The sequence below is a fragment of the Panulirus ornatus genome, chromosome 39 (genome assembly GCF_036320965.1).
Source record: "Panulirus ornatus isolate Po-2019 chromosome 39, ASM3632096v1, whole genome shotgun sequence".
In the NCBI taxonomy this organism is placed as follows: domain Eukaryota; kingdom Metazoa; phylum Arthropoda; class Malacostraca; order Decapoda; family Palinuridae; genus Panulirus; species Panulirus ornatus.
In genome coordinates this window covers 8582241-8602522 of record NC_092262.1, presented here as the reverse complement: position 1 = coordinate 8602522, position 20282 = coordinate 8582241, and the positions used below count along the sequence as shown (strand labels likewise).

The window sequence follows — 20282 nt, the reverse complement described above, 5'->3', positions numbered from 1 at the left end:
GTTCTGTGGGGCCTGGATGTGATATTAGATATTTTGATATTTGATATCTTACCCACTAAAGAGCTTAATAAAGAAACTAGCCAGTTTGACATTTCACATGTGATGGAGCCTACTGAATTCACTATAGGCCTTGCTGCAAAATTCTCTTTATGTGTTTTGATAAGTCCATTCATATATGGCACTGGATGGGACAAAGATGACATACTTTTGATAAGAGAACTATTACCTTTCAACAACAACTCCATTTCTTTATTGAAATGGGAATTAAGAGCTTATAGAGTACTTTTAATGAGTTTAGAATACGTTGTGTCATCATTTACAATATCATTCACTTTAGATGAATAGTTACTTTTGTCTAAAATCACAACAGTGTTAGCTTTATTAGCTTTAGTAATATGTATATGTAATATATATAGCCTAGCGGTAGCATTCCCGCCTGTTGCACAGGGATCCCGGGTTCGATCCAGGCTGTTGGAGGTTTGTACAGTATATTCTATGAAGATGTGCGTTACTATGCACTTTATTCGTATTCATATACCTCCGCGTTGTACATTTAGGTTCGATGAAATGCTATCTTCTGGCTATGTGCTCCTGTTGGGAAGTGACCGGTGTAGACCCCGTTGCTCACCAAGTTGACACGAAGGGCATTCGAGTACATGGTATTCGAATAGTTAGCCAGGCCTAAAGCCTAGCGGCAGCATTCCCGCCTTTTATACAAGGATCCCGGGTTTGATCCTGGCTGTTGGGGGTTCATATGATATATATATATATATATATATATATATATATATATATATAGGTTATATGTTTGAGGAAAGGAATCTGGATGTTTTGCCTCTGAGTGAAACGAAGCTCAAGGGTAAAGGGGAAGAGTGGTTTGGGAATGTCTTGGGAGTAAAGTCAGGGGTTAGTGAGAGGACAAGAGCAAGGGAAGGAGTAGCACTACTCCTGAAACAGGAGTTGTGGGAGTATGTGATAGAATGTAAGATTAATAGGGGTAAAACTGAAAGTTGATGGGGAGAGATGGGTGTTATTAGTGCATATGCACCTGGGCATGAGAAGAAAGATCATGAGAAGCAAGTGTTTTGGGAGCAGCTGAATGAGTGTGTTAGTGGTTTTGATGCACAAGACCGGGTTATAGTGATGGGGGATTTGAATGCAAAGGTGAGTAATGTGGCAGTTGAGGGAATAATTGGTATACATGGGGCGTTCAGTGTTGTAAATGGAAATGGTGAAGAGCTTGTAGATTTATGTGCTGAAAAATGACTGGTGATTGGGAATACCTGGTTTAAAAAGCGAGATATGCATAAGTATACGTATGGAAGTAGGAGAGATGGCCAGAGAACGTTATTGGATTACGTGTTAATTCATTGGCGCGCGAAAGAGAGACTTTTGGATGTTAATGTGCTGAGAGGTGCAACTGGAAGGATGTCTGATCATTATCTTGTGGAGGCGAAGGTGAAGATTTGTATGGGTTTTCAGAAAAGAAGAGAGAATGTTGGGGTTAAGAGGGTGGTGATAGTAAGTGAGCTTGGGAAGGACACTTGTGTGAGGAAGTACCAGGAGAGACTGAGTACAGAATGGAAAAAGGTGAGAACAAAGGAGGTAAGGGGAGTGGGGGAAGAATGGGATGTATTTAGGGAAGCAGTGATGGCTTGCGCAAAAGATGCTTGTGGCATGAGAAGCGTGGGAGGTGGGTTGATTAGAAAGGGTAGTGAGTGGTGGGGTGAAGAAGTAAGATTAGTGAAAGAGAAGAGAGAGGCATTTGGACGATTTTTGCAGGGAAAAAATGCAAATGAGTGGGAGATGTATAAAAGAAAGAAACAGGAGGTCAAGAGAAAGGTGCAAGAGGTGAAAAAGAGGGCAAATGAGAGTTGGGCTGAGAGAGTATCATTAAATTTTAGGGAGAATAAAAAGATGTTCTGGAAGGAGGTAAATAAAGTGCGTAAGACAAGGGAGCAAATGGGAACTTCAGTGAAGGGCGCAAATGGGGAGGTGATAACAAGTAATGGTGATGTGAGAAGGAGATGGAGTGAGTATTTTGAAGGTTTGTTGAATGTGTTTGATGATAGAGTGGCAGATATAGGGTGTTTTGGTCGAGGTGGTGTGCAAAGTGAGAGGGTTAGGGAAAATGATTTGGTAAACAGAGAAGAGGTAGTAAAAGCTTTGCGGAAGATGAAAGCCGGCAAGGCAGCAGGTTTGGATGGTATTGCAGTGGAATTTATTAAAAAAGGGGGTGACTGTATTGTTGACTGGTTCGTAAGGTTATCTAATGTATGTATGACTCATGGTGAGGTGCCTGAAGATTGGCGGAATGCGTGCATAGTGCCATTGTACAAAGGCAAAGGGGATAAGAGTGAGTGCTAAAGTTACAGAGGTATAAGTTTGTTGAGTATTCCTGGTAAATTATATGGGAGGGTATTGATTGAGAGGGTGAAGGCATGTACAGAGCATCAGATTGGGGAAGAGCAGTGTGGTTTCAGAAGTGGTAGAGGATGTGTGGATCAGGTGTTTGCTTTGAAGAATGTATGTGAGAAATACTTAGAAAAGCAAATGGATTTGTATGTAGCATTTATGGATCTGGAGAAGGCATATGATAGAGTTGATAGAGATGCTCTGTGGAAGGTATTAAGAATATATGGTGTGGGAGGCAAGTTGTTAGAAGCAGTGAAAAGTTTTTATCGAGGATGTAAGGCATGTGTACGTGTAGGAAGAGAGGAAAGTGATTGGTTCTCAGTGAATGTAGGTTTGCGGCAGGGGTGTGTGATGTCTCCATGGTTGTTTAATTTGTTTATGGATGGGGTTGTTAGGGAGGTAAATGCAAGAGTTTTGGAAAGAGGGGCAAGGATGAAGTCTGTTGGGGATGAGAGAGCTTGGGAAGTGAGTCAGTTGTTATTCGCTGATGATACAGCGCTGGTGGCTGATTCATGTGAGAAACTGCAGAAGCTGGTGACTGAGTTTGGTAAAGTGTGTGAAAGAAGAAATTTAAGAGTAAATGTGAATAAGAGCAAGGTTATTAGGTACAGTAGGGTTGAGGGTCAAGTCAATTGGGAGGTGAGTTTGAATGGAGAAAAACTGGAGGAAGTGAAGTGTTTTAGATATCTGGGAGTGGATCTGGCAGCGGATGGAAACATGGAAGCGGAAGTGGATCATAGGGTGGGGGAGGGGGCGAAAATTCAAGGAGCCTTGAAGAATGTGTGGAAGTCGAGAACATTATCTCGGAAAGCAAAAATGGGTATGTTTGAAGGAATAGTGGTTCCAACAATGTTGTATGGTTGCGAGGCGTGGACTATGGATAGAGTTGTGCGCAGGAGGATGGATGTGCTGGAAATGAGATGCTTGAGGACAATGTGTGGTGTGAGGTGGTTTGATCGAGTAAGTAACGTAAGGGTAAGAGAGATGTGTGGAAATAAAAAGAGCGTGGTTGAGAGAGCAGAAGAGGGTGTTTTGAAATGGTTTGGTCACATGGAGAGAATGAGTGAGGAAAGATTGACCAGGAGGATATATGTGTCGGAGGTGGAGGGAACGAGGAGAAGAGGGAGACCAAATTGGAGTTGGAAAGATGGAGTAAAAAAGATTTTGTGTGATCGGGGCCTGAACATGCAGGAGGGTGAAAGGAGGGCAAGGAATAGAGTGAATTGGAGCGATGTGGTATACCGGGGTTGACGTGCTGTCAGTGGATTGAATCAAGGCATGTGAAGCGTCTGGGGTAAACCATGGAAAGCTGTGTAGGTATGTATATTTGCGTGTGTGGACGTATGTATATACATGTGTATGGGGGTGGGTTGGGCCATTTCTTTCGTCTGTTTCCTTGCGCTACCTCGCAAACGCGGGAGACAGCGGCAAAAAAAAAATATATATATATATATATATATATATATATATATATGGTGAAATCGTACTTCAGTAGGAGTTCCTACAATCATATATAACATGTAATTTTTCTCTCCATGTAGCACGACGTTTCATGGTGACAGTGCACCTCATCAGGAGATGCCAGGCAATACTTAAAGTTATTTACATCCTAACATCACACTCTAGATACCCGCCGTCTAGTGATGTTTGATGTGACCTTACGACTCTAGTGATGTTTGATGTGACCTTACGACTCTAGTGATGTTTGATGTGACCTTACGACTCTAGTGATATTTGATGTGACCTTACGACTCTAGTGATGTTTGATGTGACCTTACGACTCTAGTGATGTTTGATGTGACCTTACGACTCTAGTGATATTTGATGTGACCTTACGACTCCAGTGATGTTTGATGTGACCTTACGACTCTAGTGATGTGTATGATGTGACCTTATGACTTAGTGATGTGTTTGATGTGACCTTATGACCAATAATGTGCTTAATGTGACCTTGTGACATGTGATGAGATTTTATGAATCTAGTGATATCTCTGACGAGGTCGTATAACCAGGTGATGTTTATCCTGTGACCTTATGACTCAGGTGATGTTTATCATGTGACCTTATGACTCAGGTGATGTTTATCATGTGACCTTATGACTCAGGTGATGTTTATCATGTGACCTTATGACTCAGGTGATGTTTATCATGTGACCTTATGACTCAGGTGATGTTTATCATGTGACCTTATGACTCAGGTGATATTTATCATGTGACCTTATGACTCAGGTGATGTTTATCATGTGACCTTATGACTCAGGTGATGTATGTTATGTGATTTCATCATAGTGATATTTGTGACGACTTTATAGTACTGATATTGATGTGTAACATTACATGGGAATGGCAGTAACGTTTGATGTATGTGCTTACAATAATGCTGGGTTGGGAGCCATATGTATCATGTTCAGGTAAATATGGGCATGACTTTATACGTTCTAGGAAACAAGTCAGGTAGGTATGGCTGAGAGGAAGCATTAACAATTCACTACAAAGTCCATCAAGGAGACTCCACTCTACACACACACACACACACAACACACACACACACACACACGATGGTTTTATTTGTTCAGTGACTTTATTTAGGAGGGATAACTGTGTCTACCGTTGTACTTGTCTACTGTATATGTATATAATACTAATTGGTAAAGTGAGACAATACATTTTCGCTTTTGAAGGGCTGGATGTTCAAGAAGACGGGACCTTAATGTGAGGTATGATGATGTCATGAGGTAGTAAGTTGACCTCGGCTAACATGAGGAGAGACATGAGTGGTAACATTGTGATGATGGTGTGTGTGTGTGTGTGACCAATGATGGCGAAGTTAATGTGTTGAACATGATAGTGGGTCAGCCCACCATACATGTAGCCCACACCTGGTGTAGGCGGTCCACACCTGGTGTAGGCGGGCCACACCATGTGTAGGCGGGCCACACCAGGTGTAGGCGGGCCACACCATGTGTAGGTGGGCCACACCTGGTGTAGGCGGGCCCACACCAGGTGTAGGCGGGCCCACACCAGGTGTAGGCGGGCCACACCAGCTGTAGGCGGGCCACATCTGGTGTACGCGGACCACACCAGGTGTAGGCGGGCCACACCAGGTGTAGGCGGGCCCACACCAGGTGTAGGCAGGCCACAACATCTATCAGCCATTTGCGACAATAAAAACGATATATCTATTATAGTTGAGTTAGCGCTATAAGAACACAGTTGTCTCTGGGAAGGTTTCTGTAATGACGTCACGGCTGATTGGTGGATGGTACACACATAACCAGCGACTACTGGCGTCTCCTGGAAAATCTTGTGTTTTCCCATGGTAATTAAGTGCTTAGAGGTAAGAAAAAATAACGTTGTAATGAGTATGAGTTGTTATTGAGTATAATTAGTGTTATTTAATAGGTTACGGTTATAATAGAGCGTAGGGCAGAGGGTAAAGTGGATGGGGTTTGGGGGATGGTAGTGATCGGGAGGCAAATGGTGGATTGTTGTGGTTTCGGCGTCGGGAGAAAATGGTTCTATTTATATATTTTACATTTTATTGTTGTGAAAATAGATAAGGGTTGTGGCGTTTGGTGTATTTGTGTTTTGTTTTTAGAAGGCAATGGGTCAGGAGTGAGTTGTGTGCGTTATGGGGGTTACGTTTTCCCAGATCTTCAACGAGTAATGAACACTTTAAGTCGAGTTATTTATTTAATGGTGGAATTTCCATCATGTGCATGTTGCAGGTGATGTAGTAATTGGTTTTTAAATGTATTGTTCTTTTAATAGCCAGTTTGTGGCATGTGAGATGGTAATATGTAGGCCAGAAGCTGTATGTAGGAAATGTACATATTTCTTGTGGGGAAGGTGTTTGGGGTTACGTTTTCCCTGATCTTCAACGAGTAATGAGCACTTTGAGTCGAGTTATATATTTAAAGGTGGAATTTCCATGATGGGAAATATTTATAATGGAATAATTGGTTTTTTTTATGTTTTTTTTTATTTTGATTGAGTTTGTGGTATGTAATAGGGTAATATGTAGGTCAGAGGCTGTATGTAGGAAATGTACATATTTGTAGTGAGGAAGGTGATAGGATCTGCTTCCTTGGTATGTTGTTAGTAATATTTAGATTTTTGACTTGACATTTTTCTAGAATGGAGACGGTTAATGGCTGGCTGGCATGTGTAAGTGGATTTATAATTTGTAATATAATTTGAGGTCACACATAAAATATTACACATTATATTAGTTTATTAGACCGTAATGAATGAATAGATAGGAATATAAGAAAACCGAAAAGTTGTATCATTTGAATATTTTTTTTTTTTTTTTTTTTTTTTATACTTTGTCGCTGTCTCCCGCGTTTGCGAGGTAGCGCAAGGAAACAGACGAAAGAAATGGCCCAACCCCCCCCCCCCATACACATGTACATACACACGTCCACACACGCAAATATACATACCTACACAGCTTTCCATGGTTTACCCCAGACGCTTCACATGCCTTGCTTCAATCCACTGACAGCACGTCAACCCCTGTATACCACATGACTCCAATTCACTCTATTTCTTGCCCTCCTTTCACCCTCCTGCATGTTCAGGCCCCGATCACACAAAATCTTTTTCACTCCATCTTTCCACCTCCAATTTGGTCTCCCTCTTCTCCTCGTTCCCTCCACCTCCGACACATATATCCTCTTGGTCAATCTCTCCTCACTCATTCTCTCCATGTGCCCAAACCATTTCAAAACACCCTCTCCTGCTCTCTCAACCACGCTCTTTTTATTTCCACACATCTCTCTTACCCTTACGTTACTTACTCGCTCAAACCACCTCACACCACACATTGTCCTCAAACATCTCATTTCCAGCACATCCATCCTCCTGCGCACATCTCTATCCATAGCCCACGCCTCACAACCATACAGCATTGTTGGAACCACTATTCCCTCAAACATACCCATTTTTGCTTTCCGAGATAATGTTCTCGACTTCCACACATTTTTCAAGGCTCCCAAAATTTTCGCCCCCTCCCCCACCCTATGATCCACTTCCGCTTCCATGGTTCCATCCGCTGACAGATCCACTCCCAGATATCTAAAACACTTCACTTCCTCCAGTTTTTCTCCATTCAAACTCACCTCCCAATTGACTTGACCCTCACCCCTACTGTACCTAATAACCTTGCTCTTATTCACATTTACTCTCAACTTTCTTCTTCCACACACTTTACCAAACTCAGTCACCAGCTTCTGCAGTTTCTCACATGAATCAGCCACCAGCGCTGTATCATCAGCGAACAACAATTGACTCACTTCCCAAGCTCTCTCATCCCCAACAGACTTCATACTTGCCCCTCTTTCCAGGACTCTTGCATTTACCTCCTTTACAACCCCATCCATAAACAAATTAAACAACCATGGAGACATCACACACCCCTGCCGCAAACCTACATTCACTGAGAACCAATCACTTTCCTCTCTTCCTACACGTACACATGCCTTACATCCTCGATAAAAACTTTTCACTGCTTCTAACAACTTGCCTCCCACACCATATATTCTTAATACCTTCCACAGAGCATCTCTATCAACTCTATCATATGCCTTCTCCAGATCCATAAATGCTACATACAAATCCCTTTGCTTTTCTAAGTATTTCTCACATACATTCTTCAAAGCAAACACCTGATCCACACATCCTCTACCACTTCTGAAACCGCACTGCTCTTCCCCAATCTGATGCTCTGTACATGCCTTCACCCTCTCAATCAATACCCTCCCATATAATTTACCAGGAATACTCAAAAAAAAAAAAAAAAAATATATATATATATCATTTGAATATATATATTTTTTTTTTTTTTTTTTATACTTTGTCGCTGTCTCCCGCGTTTGCGAGGTAGCGCAAGGAAACAGACAAAAGAAATGGCCCAACCCCCCCCATACACATGTACATACACACATCCACACACACAAATATACATACCTACACAGCTTTCCATGGTTTACCCCGGACGCTTCACATGCCTTGATTCAATCCACTGACAGCACGTCAACCCCTGTATACCACATCGCTCCATATATATATATATATATATATATATATATATATATCAGGAGTTGATTTTATTTTAGATATTAATTTGTCATAATGTATTTGTAATGAACCATGCTAGTGTATTCGTTAATTAAAAGATGCGTAAGAAGACTTTAAAATTTAAATTTTTGAGAATAGTTTTAAAATCATAGTAGTTAGGGGTGTGTACATCATGGGAAATGTGAGTTTTGAGTATGAAGTTAGTGAAAAACAAATGTAATTGAAGCAGACATAAAAACATGCCTAGTGCCATCATTAGAGATGATTAAAGTGTGTCTAGTTAGTATATATATAAAAACATGCCTTGTGCCATCATTAAAGATAATTAAAGTGTGTCTAGTTAGTATATATATATATAAAAACATGCCTTGTGCCATCATTAAAGATAATTGAAGTGTGTCTAGTAAGTGTATATAGAAAACCTAATTGTATGTATTGAAACATCACACTGTGATCTAGTTGTATAAATGTTGAAATACAGTAGGATAAAAGTTGTTCATTGGTTGCTCTGTTGCTTAACATTTCTCTAATTTATATAGTACTCAAAAAGTTAATGGTGTGGAGTGTTAGGGAGGTAGGGTGATGTATTGCGGTTAATTGGTTTCGAAGTTAATGTAAAAAATGTATAATAGCTTTTTGTTAGTTATATAGCTGGTGTATTACATAAGTTGATGTAAAAAATGTATAATAGCTTTGTTAGTTGTATAGTAGGTGTATTACATTGGTAATATGTTGAATGAATGAATGATGTCAAAAATGTATGAAGTACTGGAAGTGGGTCTTTTTAAGATGATAATGTAGTGCATAAGATTTATTATCAGTAATTGATTTAGATGTGTAGAGGAAGTGATTTTCAGTGGTATTGTGGTGTGTTTTTGAGAGTATTAACAGATGGAGAAAGTATATGGAAGTGTTAATTGTTGTGAAAGATCCGAGTGATGGGTGATATTAGTGAGGGCTGTGTAAAATATGGGTCAAGATTTGGTTTGTGATGTAAAATTAGGTAAAATATTTGTATTGAATGAAGATGAGCATTTGAAATTTGACCTAAGTTAACGTTCGTGGTGACAAGTGCCAAAATTGACATGTTTAATAAGATTTATTATCAGTAATTAGATGTGTAGAGGAAGTGATTTTCAGTGGTATTGTGTTGTCTTTTTGAGAGTATTAACAGATGGAGAAAGTATATGGAAGAGTTAATTGTTGTGAAAGATCCAAGTGATGGGTGATATTAGTGAGGGCTGTGCAAAATATGGGTCAAGATTTGGTTTGTGATGTAAAATTAGGTAAAATATTTGTATTGAATGAAGATGAGCTTTTGAAATTTGACCTAAGTTAACGTTCGTGGTGACAAGTGCCAAAATTGACATGTTTAATAAGATTTATTATCAGTAATTGATTTAGATGTGTAGAGGAAGTGATTTTCAGTGGTATTGTGGTGTGTTTTTGAGAGTATTAACAGATGGAGAAAGTATATGGAAGTGTTAATTGTTGTGAAAGATCCGAGTGATGGGTGATATTAGTGAGGGCTGTGTAAAATATGGGTCAAGATTTGGTTTGTGATGTAAAATTAGGTAAGATATATGTATTGAATGAAGATGAGCTTTTGAAATTTGACCTAAGTTAACGTTCATGGTGACAAGTGCCAAAATTGACATGTTTAATAAGATTTGTTATCAGTAATTAATTTAGATGTGTAGAGGAAGTGATTTTCAGTGGTATTGTGGTGTGTTTTTGAGAGTATTAACAGATGAGAAAGTATATGGAAGTGTTAATTGTTGTGAAAGATTCGAGTGATGGGTGATATTAGTGAGGGTTGTGTAAAATATGGGTCAAGATTTGGTTTGTGATGTAAAATTAGGTAAAATATTTGTATTGAATGAAGATGAGCATTTGAAATTTGACCTAAGTTAACGTTCGTGGTGACAAGTGCCAAAATTGACATGTTTAATGATTTTATATTTATTTATTATACTTTGTCGCTGTCTCCCGCATTAGCGAGGTAGCGCACGGAAACTTATGAAAGAATGGCCCAACCCACCCACATACATATGTATATACATACACATCCACACACGCACATATACATACCTATACATCTCAACATATATATATATACATATATATATATATATATATATATATATATATATATATATATATATATATATTTTTTTTTTTTTTTTTTTTTTATACTTTGTCGCTGTCTCCCGCGTTTGCGAGGTAGCGCAAGGAAACAGACGAAAGAAATGGCCCAACCCCCCCCCATACACATGTACATACACACGTCCACACACGCAAATATACATACCTACACAGCTTTCCATGGTTTACCCCGGACGCTTCACATGCCTTGATTCAATCCACTGACAGCACGTCAACCCCTGTATACCACATCGCTCCAATTCACTCTATTTCTTGCCCTCCTTTCACCCTCCTGCATGTTCAGGCCCCGATCACACAAAATCCTTTTCACTCCATCTTTCCACCTCCAATTTGGTCTCCCTCTTCTCCTCGTTCCCTCCACCTCCGACACATATATCCTCTTGGTCAATCTTTCCTCACTCATTCTCTCCATGTGCCCAAACCACTTCAAAACACCCTCTTCTGCTCTCTCAACCACGCTCTTTTTATTTCCACACATCTCTCTTACCCTTACGTTACTTACTCGATCAAACCACCTCACACCACACATTGTCCTCAAACATCTCATTTCCAGCACATCCATCCTCCTGCGCACAACTCTATCCATAGCCCACGCCTCGCAACCATACAACATTGTTGGAACCACTATTCCTTCAAACATACCCATTTTTGCTTTCCGGGATAATGTTCTCGACTTCCACACATTTTTCAAGGCTCCCAAAATTTTCGCCCCCTCCCCCACCCTATGATCCACTTCCGCTTCCATGGTTCCATCCGCTGACAGATCCACTCCCAGATATCTAAAACACTTCACTTCCTCCAGTTTTTCTCCATTCAAACTCACCTCCCAATTGACTTGACCCTCAACCCTACTGTACCTAATAACCTTGCTCTTATTCACATTTACTCTTAACTTTCTTCTTCCACACACTTTACCAAACTCCGTCACCAGCTTCTGCAGTTTCTCACATGAATCCGCCACCAGCGCTGTATCATCAGCGAACAACAACTGACTCACTTCCCAAGCTCTCTCATCCCCAACAGACTTCATACTTGCCCCTCTTTCCAAAACTCTTGCATTTACCTCCCTAACAACCCCATCCATAAACAAATTAAACAACCATGGAGACATCACACACCCCTGCCGCAAACCTACATTCACTGAGAACCAATCACTTTCCTCTCTTCCTACACGTACACATGCCTTACAACCTCGATAAAAACTTTTCACTGCTTCTAACAACTTGCCTCCCACACCATATATTCTTAATACCTTCCACAGAGCATCTCTATCAACTCTATCATATGCCTTCTCCAGATCCATAAATGCTACATACAAATCCATTTGCTTTTCTAAGTATTTCTCACATACATTCTTCAAAGCAAACACCTGATCCACACATCCTCTACCACTTCTGAAACCACACTGCTCTTCCCCAATCTGATGCTCTGTACATGCCTTCACCCTCTCAATCAATACCCTCCCATATAATTTACCAGGAATACTCAACAAACTTATACCTCTGTAATTTGAGCACTCACTGTTATCCCCTTTGCCTTTGTACAATGGCACTATGCACGCATTCCGCCAATCCTCAGGCACCTCACCATGAGTCATATATACATTAAATAACCTTACCAACCAGTCAACAATACAGTCACCCCCTTTTTTAATAAATTCCACTGCAATACCATCCAAACCTGCTGCCTTGCCGGCTTTCATCTTCCGCAAAGCTTTTACTACCTCTTCTCTGTTTACCAAATCATTTTCCCTAACCCTCTCACTTTGCACACCACCTCGACCCAAACACCCTATATCTGCCACTCTGTCATCAGACACATTCAACAAACCTTCAAAATACTCATTCCATCTCCTTCTCACATCACCACTACTTGTTATATATATATATATATTTTCCATAGCCAGAGGTTGAACCATTATGTGACATTCTTTTTTTTCATTCATTTCAAGCTAGAAGTTTCAGTTTTCTAAATTGCTTCTTACATTTCTCATATGTATATATATGTATGTGTGTGTGTGTGTATATGTGCATATGTATGTGTATGTGTGTGTATGTGTATATGTATATATATATGTATATTATCCCTGGGGATAGGGGTGAAAGAATACTTCCCACGTATTCCTCGTGTGTCGTAGAAAGCGACTAGAGGGGACGGGAGCGGGGGGCCAGAAATCCTCCCCTCCTTGTATTAACTTTCTAAAATAGGAAACAGAAGAAGGAGTCACGCGGGGAGTGCTCATCCTCCTCGAAGGCTCAGAGTGGGGTGCCTAAATGTGTGTGGATGTAACCAAGATGTGAAAAAAGGAGAGATAGGTAGTATGTTTGAGGAAAGGAACCTGGATGTTTTGGCTCTGAGTGAAACGAAGCTCAAGGGTAAAGGGGAAGAATGGTTTGGTAATGTCTGGGGAGTAAAGTCAGGGGTTAGTGAGAGGACAAGAGCAAGGGAAGGAGTAGCAATACTCCTGAAACAGGAGTTGTGGGAGTATGTGATAGAGTGTAAGAAAGTAAATTCTCTATTAATATGGGTAAAACTGAAAGTTGATGGAGAGAGGTGGGTGATTATTGGTGCATATGCACCTGGGCATGAGAAGAAAGATCAAGAGAGGCAAGTGTTTTGGGAGCAGCTGAATGAGTGTGTTAGTGGTTTTGATGCACGAGACCGGGTCATAGTGATGGGTGATTTGAATGCAAAGGTGAGTAATGTGGCAGTTGAGGGAATAATTGGTATACATGGGGTGTTCAGTGTTGTAAATGGAAATGGTGAAGAGCTTGTAGATTTATGTGCTGAAAAAGGACTGATGATTGGGAATACCTGGTTTAAAAAGCGAGATATACATAAGTATACTTATGTAAGTAGGAGAGATGGCCAGAGAGCGTTATTGGATTACGTGTTAATTGACAGGCGTGCGAAAGAGAGACTTTTGGATGTTAATGTGCTGAGAGGTGCAACTGGAGGGATGTCTGATCATTATCTTGTGGAGGCTAAGGTGAAGATTTGTATGGGTTTTCAGAAAAGAAGAGTGAATGTTGGGGTGAAGAGGGTGGTGAGAGTAAGTGAGCTTGAGAAGGAGACCTGTGTGAGGAAGTACCAGGAGAGACTGAGTACAGAATGGAAAAAGGTGAGAACAATGGAAGTAAGGGGAGTGGGGGAGGAATGGGATGTATTTAGGGAATCAGTGATGGATTGCGCAAAAGATGCTTGTGGCATGAGAAGAGTGGGAGGTGGGTTGATTAGAAAGGGTAGTGAGTGGTGGGATGAAGAAGTAAGAGTATTAGTGAAAGAGAAGAGAGAGGCATTTGGACGATTTTTGCAGGGAAAAAATGCAATTGAGTGGGAGATGTATAAAAGAAAGAGACAGGAGGTCAAGAGAAAGGTGCAAGAGGTGAAAAAAAGGGCAAATGAGAGTTGGGGTGAGAGAGTATCATTAAATTTTAGGGAGAATAAAAAGATGTTCTGGAAGGAGGTAAATAAAGTGCATAAGACAAGGAAGCAAATGGGAACTTCGGTGAAGGGAGCAAGTGGGGAGGTGATAACAAGTAGTGGTGATGTGAGAAGGAGATGGAGTGAGTATTTTGAAGGTTTGTTGAATGTGTTTGATGATAGAGTGGCAGATATAGGGTGTTTTGGTCGAGGTGGTGTGCAAAGTGAGAGGGTTAGGGAAAATGATTTGGTAAACAGAGAAGAGGTAGTGAAAGCTTTGCGGAAGATGAAAGCCGGCAAGGCAGCGGGTTTGGATGGTATTGCAGTGGAATTTATTAAAAAAGGGGGTGACTGTATTGTTGACTGGTTGGTAAGGTTATTTAATGTATGTATGACTCATGGTGAGGTGCCTGAGGATTGGCGGAATGCGTGCATAGTGCCATTGTACAAAGGCGAGCACTCCCCGCGTGACTCCTTCTTCTGTTTCCCATTTTAGAAAGTTAATACAAGGAGGGGAGGATTTCTGGCCCCCCGCTCCCGTCCCCTCTAGTCGCTTTCTACGACACGCGAGGAATACGTGGGAAGTATTCTTTCACCCCTATCCCCAGGGATAGTATACATATATATATACATATACACATACACACACATACACATACATACACACATATACACACACACACACATACATATACATACATATGAAAAATGTAAGAAACAATTCAGAAAACTGAAACTTCTAGCTTGAAATGAACGAAAAACTGAATGTCACACAATGGTTCAACCTCTGGCTATGGAAAAAGGAAATGCACAACCCATCCACACAAACGTCAACAGCAGTTCTCATCAATTTAACCACTGTATCAATAAGCTTCAATGTCTAAGCTACATTTTTCTCCAATTTCACTATTTTCTTGTCACAACACCATGTATGAAAACTATCACTCCAGTAACACAACTATAAACATTTACTTCCCCTTTAAAAAAGTTCTGGGGAAGTCTGTCTCGATATTTTTTATTTTTTATTATTACTATTACCTAATGCTCCAGCCTAAATGTTCCTACATACTGCTACCATCTGTTGCTTCTGCCAATTTGCCAAAAGTCAAGGCTATTGAATGGTGCTCGGCAGGAAAATCGGTTACGAATAATGATCTATGCGAGTCAAGTGTTGTATATGACAAGGAGAGATGCATGTTTCTGGACAGAATGCCAGTAGTCTACTTGTAGTTGAGGTTTTTAAAAGCTATTTTTTAAATAATGGAGTTTATACTATCCTCAGCAAAAAGGGGTAGAACACTTCTCTTAAACCTGTGCTCTAGTGCGTCTTGATTCTTCCATGCTTTCACATCACTACAATTGTTTCCATAAACTAATTTTTTTTCATTAGACATTTTACCTAATGGGATTGCAAAAGAGCATTGCAAGTCTTTTTCCCAGTACCTTCTGTGGTTGTAAACAACCTTGCCCTTGGATATAATGTCATGTCCATCCTCTGCATTTTCATTCTTCAAAAAGTCATTTAGACTTGGATAACATATCCTCCCAACTTTCTTTTTTCACTGGCCTGTTATTCATTTAGACTTGGATAACATACCCTCCCAACTTTCTTTTTTCACTGGCCTGTTATTCATTTAGACTTGGATAACATATCCTCCCAACTTTCTTTTTTCACTGGCCTGTTATTCAGTAAAAGTGGAGCTTTGTAAGGCTCTTTCACATTAGTTCCCATGCTTGTCAGTGACCTCACCTCTATGTGTCTGGGCCATAATCTGCACTTCAAGACGTCTTGGAGTTGAATTACAATAAACAGCGATTGTCAGCACTTGGCAATCTCTTCATATCAGTGTCCTACATTCTTGCTTGTTTGAGAGGTAACCACCTAGAGTTGGACCAAACCGTCTCAAGACCTCATTTGATTAAGGCTACACCCAATTGAACAAGGACTCGTGTGTTCTGACTGATGCCATTAGGGCACATAAAAACTTTCATTCTTGTACTACCAGCAATTTAGAGAGTCCTTTAATTCCAACACACCACCACAATATCATTGCTCTCTTCTCTTTCAGTGCCCTCTGCTCCATCATAACATTTTATTTTCTTGCACAACTGACCTCTAGTCTTCACTCTACTTCTTCCATTGTTACCCTCCCTGCCACTCTCGGTACTTGTCCATCACCTGCGATATCAAGACTCCAGTTACTTTGAGTTCTTTTTCACAGTCATCATCCCAGGTCTTATCCCAAGACAACTTCATGCCTCTAGCATATAACTATTTAAACACACTTACAGCCTGCACATCACTGCTGGATCTACAAGTGTCACTTATTCTGTTGCTTGGCTATTACCAAAATGTGTAAATGAGGTTGATTTTTAATGATGCTGACTTGGTAAGGTAGGAGAGGCAGTTGGATATGAAAAAAGCATGAACTGGTCTTTTGAAAGGTATGGAGTGGGCCAGTCATCTTCCCAGAACTAAGAGTGAGTGGAACAACTACCATTGATTAGACTGTTAACATCAGGAACCCCTTAGAAGGGAGCTCAGCCAATCAATCCTTGGAGGAATATGTTGCAGCTGTAAGCGAGCTTCAGGTATTTAAAAGGAATGTTCTCTTGGTTATTTCCACAAAAAATGGGATGAGGGAGTGGCAAGTCTGATAATGCTCATAATCAAATAATGGTTATACTTCAAAAAAGTCAAACCTTACTGATCGTACATGAGAATTCCCTTTTATGACAGGATACTGGTTTTCCATTTGCTGTACCATCTAGTAACTTGGTTGATTAACCACTTGGTGATACTTGCAGACAGAGGTACAGCTTCTGAAGGGTGCCCTTCCTACAGTGTTGTACCACCTCGGTCAGCAAGCTATCACTGGATTTATAAGTGCTCCATCCCTCACTGTTGATAATGCCCATTTTGATGAACTGACTTTACATAAGGTGAGTGAGTTGCATCATACCACTTGAGATATAAAGCACTCCAAAGTTCTGATTCTGGAAAGGGATGTTAAAGGATTATTAAACCAATGGAAATTTTTTTGAGAATTTGAGGGGATATCACTTTGCAAATGTGGATTCAAGTAGGCATACTTCTTGCATTGCAAACCAGTATTAAACTGGTGTCCTTTATATGGTTAATACTGCTTTATACTGGCTACTAAACATGTTGTGTTATATACATAGGATGTCTATATTTGGTTTCCTGTTTATCGAATGGATCAGGTGCACAGTTGGCTAACTCGTATATTCCTGCACTTTAAGTCGATGTATATGAGCAAACCAAGGCTGTATGCTCATGATTTAATACATATAACTGGGAACCAAAAACTGTCGTGTTGGCCTTCATAATTTTAGACAAACTAGCAGGCATATCTGTAGATTAGTGTTGTTCAGTGCTAATAATAGTAATAGTTGAGGAAATGGAGTTTAGTGGTTCTGACATATTGGGGTAAAGGAATATAATCAATAGTACGTGGTTGCTTTTGGTTAAGCATTTCACTTTGCAGGTGAATGGCCACTCGCTAGACAGCATAACCCGGGAGTTCCTACTAGATGGTGTAGATCAGAATGTACAGGAAAGTTGGCATGCAAACTACATGGAAGTGGATGTCTTCACCACCCTTGGCAGTCCCATAGCAGGAACGATCTCTGGAGTGCTAACTAGTGGTAGGTTTTCTGCTACATAATGGTCTTGTTTTAATCTAGTTGGGCATAGGAATGGGAAAAGTGACCTAACCTGACCTGACCTGACCTGACCTAACCTAACCTAACCTGACCTGACCTGACCTGACCTAACCTAACCTAACCTAACCAACCTAACCTAACCTAACCTAACCTAACCTAACCAACAACTGCTGCCTGATGCTCCTGTCTGTTGCTCCTACCATCTTCCCGAAAGGGTGGGCTACAGCATAGCTCTCACCATAGGAAAGTCTTGGGTTTGATGAATGAGTAGCATGAGTAAAGTTTTGTGTGTAACAAGGAAAGATTGTATGCTTGTGGACAGAATACCAGCAGTTTACATATGGCTGAGACAGAAAGAAAGATGGCTGTCTGGATCGGAGGAGTGTAGCTTGACAACCACTGAAGTGCTGGCTCAGTATGCAGTTATCACTAATCCTCATGATACCTAGGTGGGTAGGATCAGGAGTATCACTTCTTTATCCCATCTTTCACATGCCATACACATAATTTGTCTATGTAAGTATTTAAACCTTTCAATGCCCTTGTTTTATTTAGCTTATGTGTGTGCCATTTTTTAATTTCTCTAGGTATTGCAGCACAACAAGCCACTTTTCTAAACCCTCTTCCTCTTGCTACTTTATTTTAGACTGTTTTTTCTTCATTTGTTCATTACAGACTTTCACACATTACTTCACCAAAAAATGGCATTCCACCTGCCACTCCCTTTAACATACTTGCATATAACAACTTTTTCTGTGCAAGCCAGTGAATTGCAACAGGCCAATTATGCATGTTAATGCTCAGTCCCTCACATGTATACTCTTGCCCATGTGCAGCTTATTGAATCCAGTATTCCCAATCACCACTCCTCTTTCAGCAACTGTCAAAGCACTCGCTTGGCCTTTTAAATGTAAAGTGGAACTCCCTTAAATGGGTGTCCATGGCAGTAGTCTCTCCATATCTAGGGAACTCCAGTGCCACTTCATAGCCTCTATTGCTTCACCCTTAACAGGCCACGTAGAGGGCTTCTACCTAATGTTCCTTATTATTACTATTATCTAATGCTCCAGCCTAAATGTTCCTACATACTGCTACCATCTGTTGCTTCCGCCAATTTGCCAAAAGTCAAGGCTATTGAATGGTGCTCCGCAGGAAAATCGGTTACGAATAATGATCTATGCGAGTCAAGTGTTGTATATGACAAGGAGAGATGCATGTTTCTGGACAGAATGCCAGTAGTCTACTTGTAGTTGAGGTTTTTAAAAGCTATTTTTTATATAATGGAGTTTATACTATCCTCAGCAAAAGGGGGTAGAACACTTCTCTTAAACCTGTGCTCTAGTGCGTCTTGATTCTTCCATGCTTTCACATCACTACAATTGTTTCCATAAACTAATTTTTTTTTCATTAGACATTTTACCTAATGGGATTGCAAAAGAGCATTGCAAGTCTTTTTCCCAGTACCTTCTGTGGTTGTAAACAGCCTTGCCCTTGGATATAATGTCTTGTCCATCCTCTGCATTTTCATTCTTCAAAAAGTCATTTAGACTTGGATAACAATATCCTCCCAACTTTCTTTTTTCACTGGCATGTTATTCATTTAGACTTGGATAACATATCCTCCCAACTTTCTTTTTTCACTGGCCTGTTATTCATTTAGACTTGGATAACATATCCTCCCAACTTTCTTTTTTCACTGGCCTGTTATTCAGTAAAAGTGGAGCTTTGTAAGGCTCTTTCCCATTAGTTCCCATGCTTGTCAGTGACCTCACCTCTGTGTGTCTGGGCCATAATCTGCACTTGTCTTGGAGTTGAATTACAATAAACAGCGATCATCAGTGCTTGGCAATCTCTTCATATCAGTGTCCTACACTCTTGCATGTTTGAGAGGTAACCACCTAGAGTTGGACCAAACCGTCTCAAGACCTCATTTGATTAAGGCTACACCCAATTGAACAAGGACTCGTGTGTTCTGACTGATGCCATTAGGGCACATAAAAACTTTCATTCTTGTACTACCAGCAATTTAGAGAGTCCTTTAATTCCAACACACCACCACAATATCATTGCTCTCTTCTCTTTCAGTGCCCTCTGCTCCATCATAACATTTCATTTTCTTGCACAACTGACCTCTAGTCTTCACTCTACTTCTTCCATTGTTACCCTCCCTGCCACTTTCGGTACTTGTCCATCACCTGCGATATCAAGACTCCAGTTACTTTGAGTTCTTTTTCACAGTCATCATCCCAGGTCTTATCCCAAGACAACTTCATGCCTCTAGCATATAACTATTTAAACACACTTACAGCCTGCACATCACTGCTGGATCTACAAGTGTCACTTATTCTGTTGGAGAAGTAAAAAGTGGAGGGGAGGATTTCCAGCTCCCTGCTCCCATCCCCTTTAGTCGCCTTCTATGACACACAGGAAATATATGGGAAGTATTCTTTCTCCCCTTACATAATCCTAAGCCTGAGCTAGGCTCCCATCTCATCAGCTAACCCCTTAGG

The 20282-nt window shown here is 40.5% G+C and overlaps 1 protein-coding gene across 13 annotated transcripts in view; it reads left to right on the top strand.

Moving 5' to 3' along the window:
* The first annotated feature begins 5559 nt into the window (after nt 1-5559).
* Nucleotides 5560-20282, top strand: part of LOC139761105 (uncharacterized) — a 76012-nt gene continuing 61289 nt past the window's right edge. For 4 of the 13 annotated variants that reach the window (XM_071685011.1, XM_071685010.1, XM_071685009.1 and 1 more), the window contains exons 1-2: nt 5565-5752; nt 16894-17028. In XM_071685011.1, coding sequence (XP_071541112.1) covers nt 5732-5752; nt 16894-17028 — 156 coding nt within the window. In that variant the 5' untranslated portion in view covers nt 5565-5731. Of the gene's footprint in view, nt 5753-16530; nt 16678-16893; nt 17029-17594; nt 17755-20282 lie in introns of those variants that run through there. The other 9 variants (XM_071685007.1, XM_071685023.1, XM_071685020.1 and 6 more) reach the window with 9 other exon arrangements.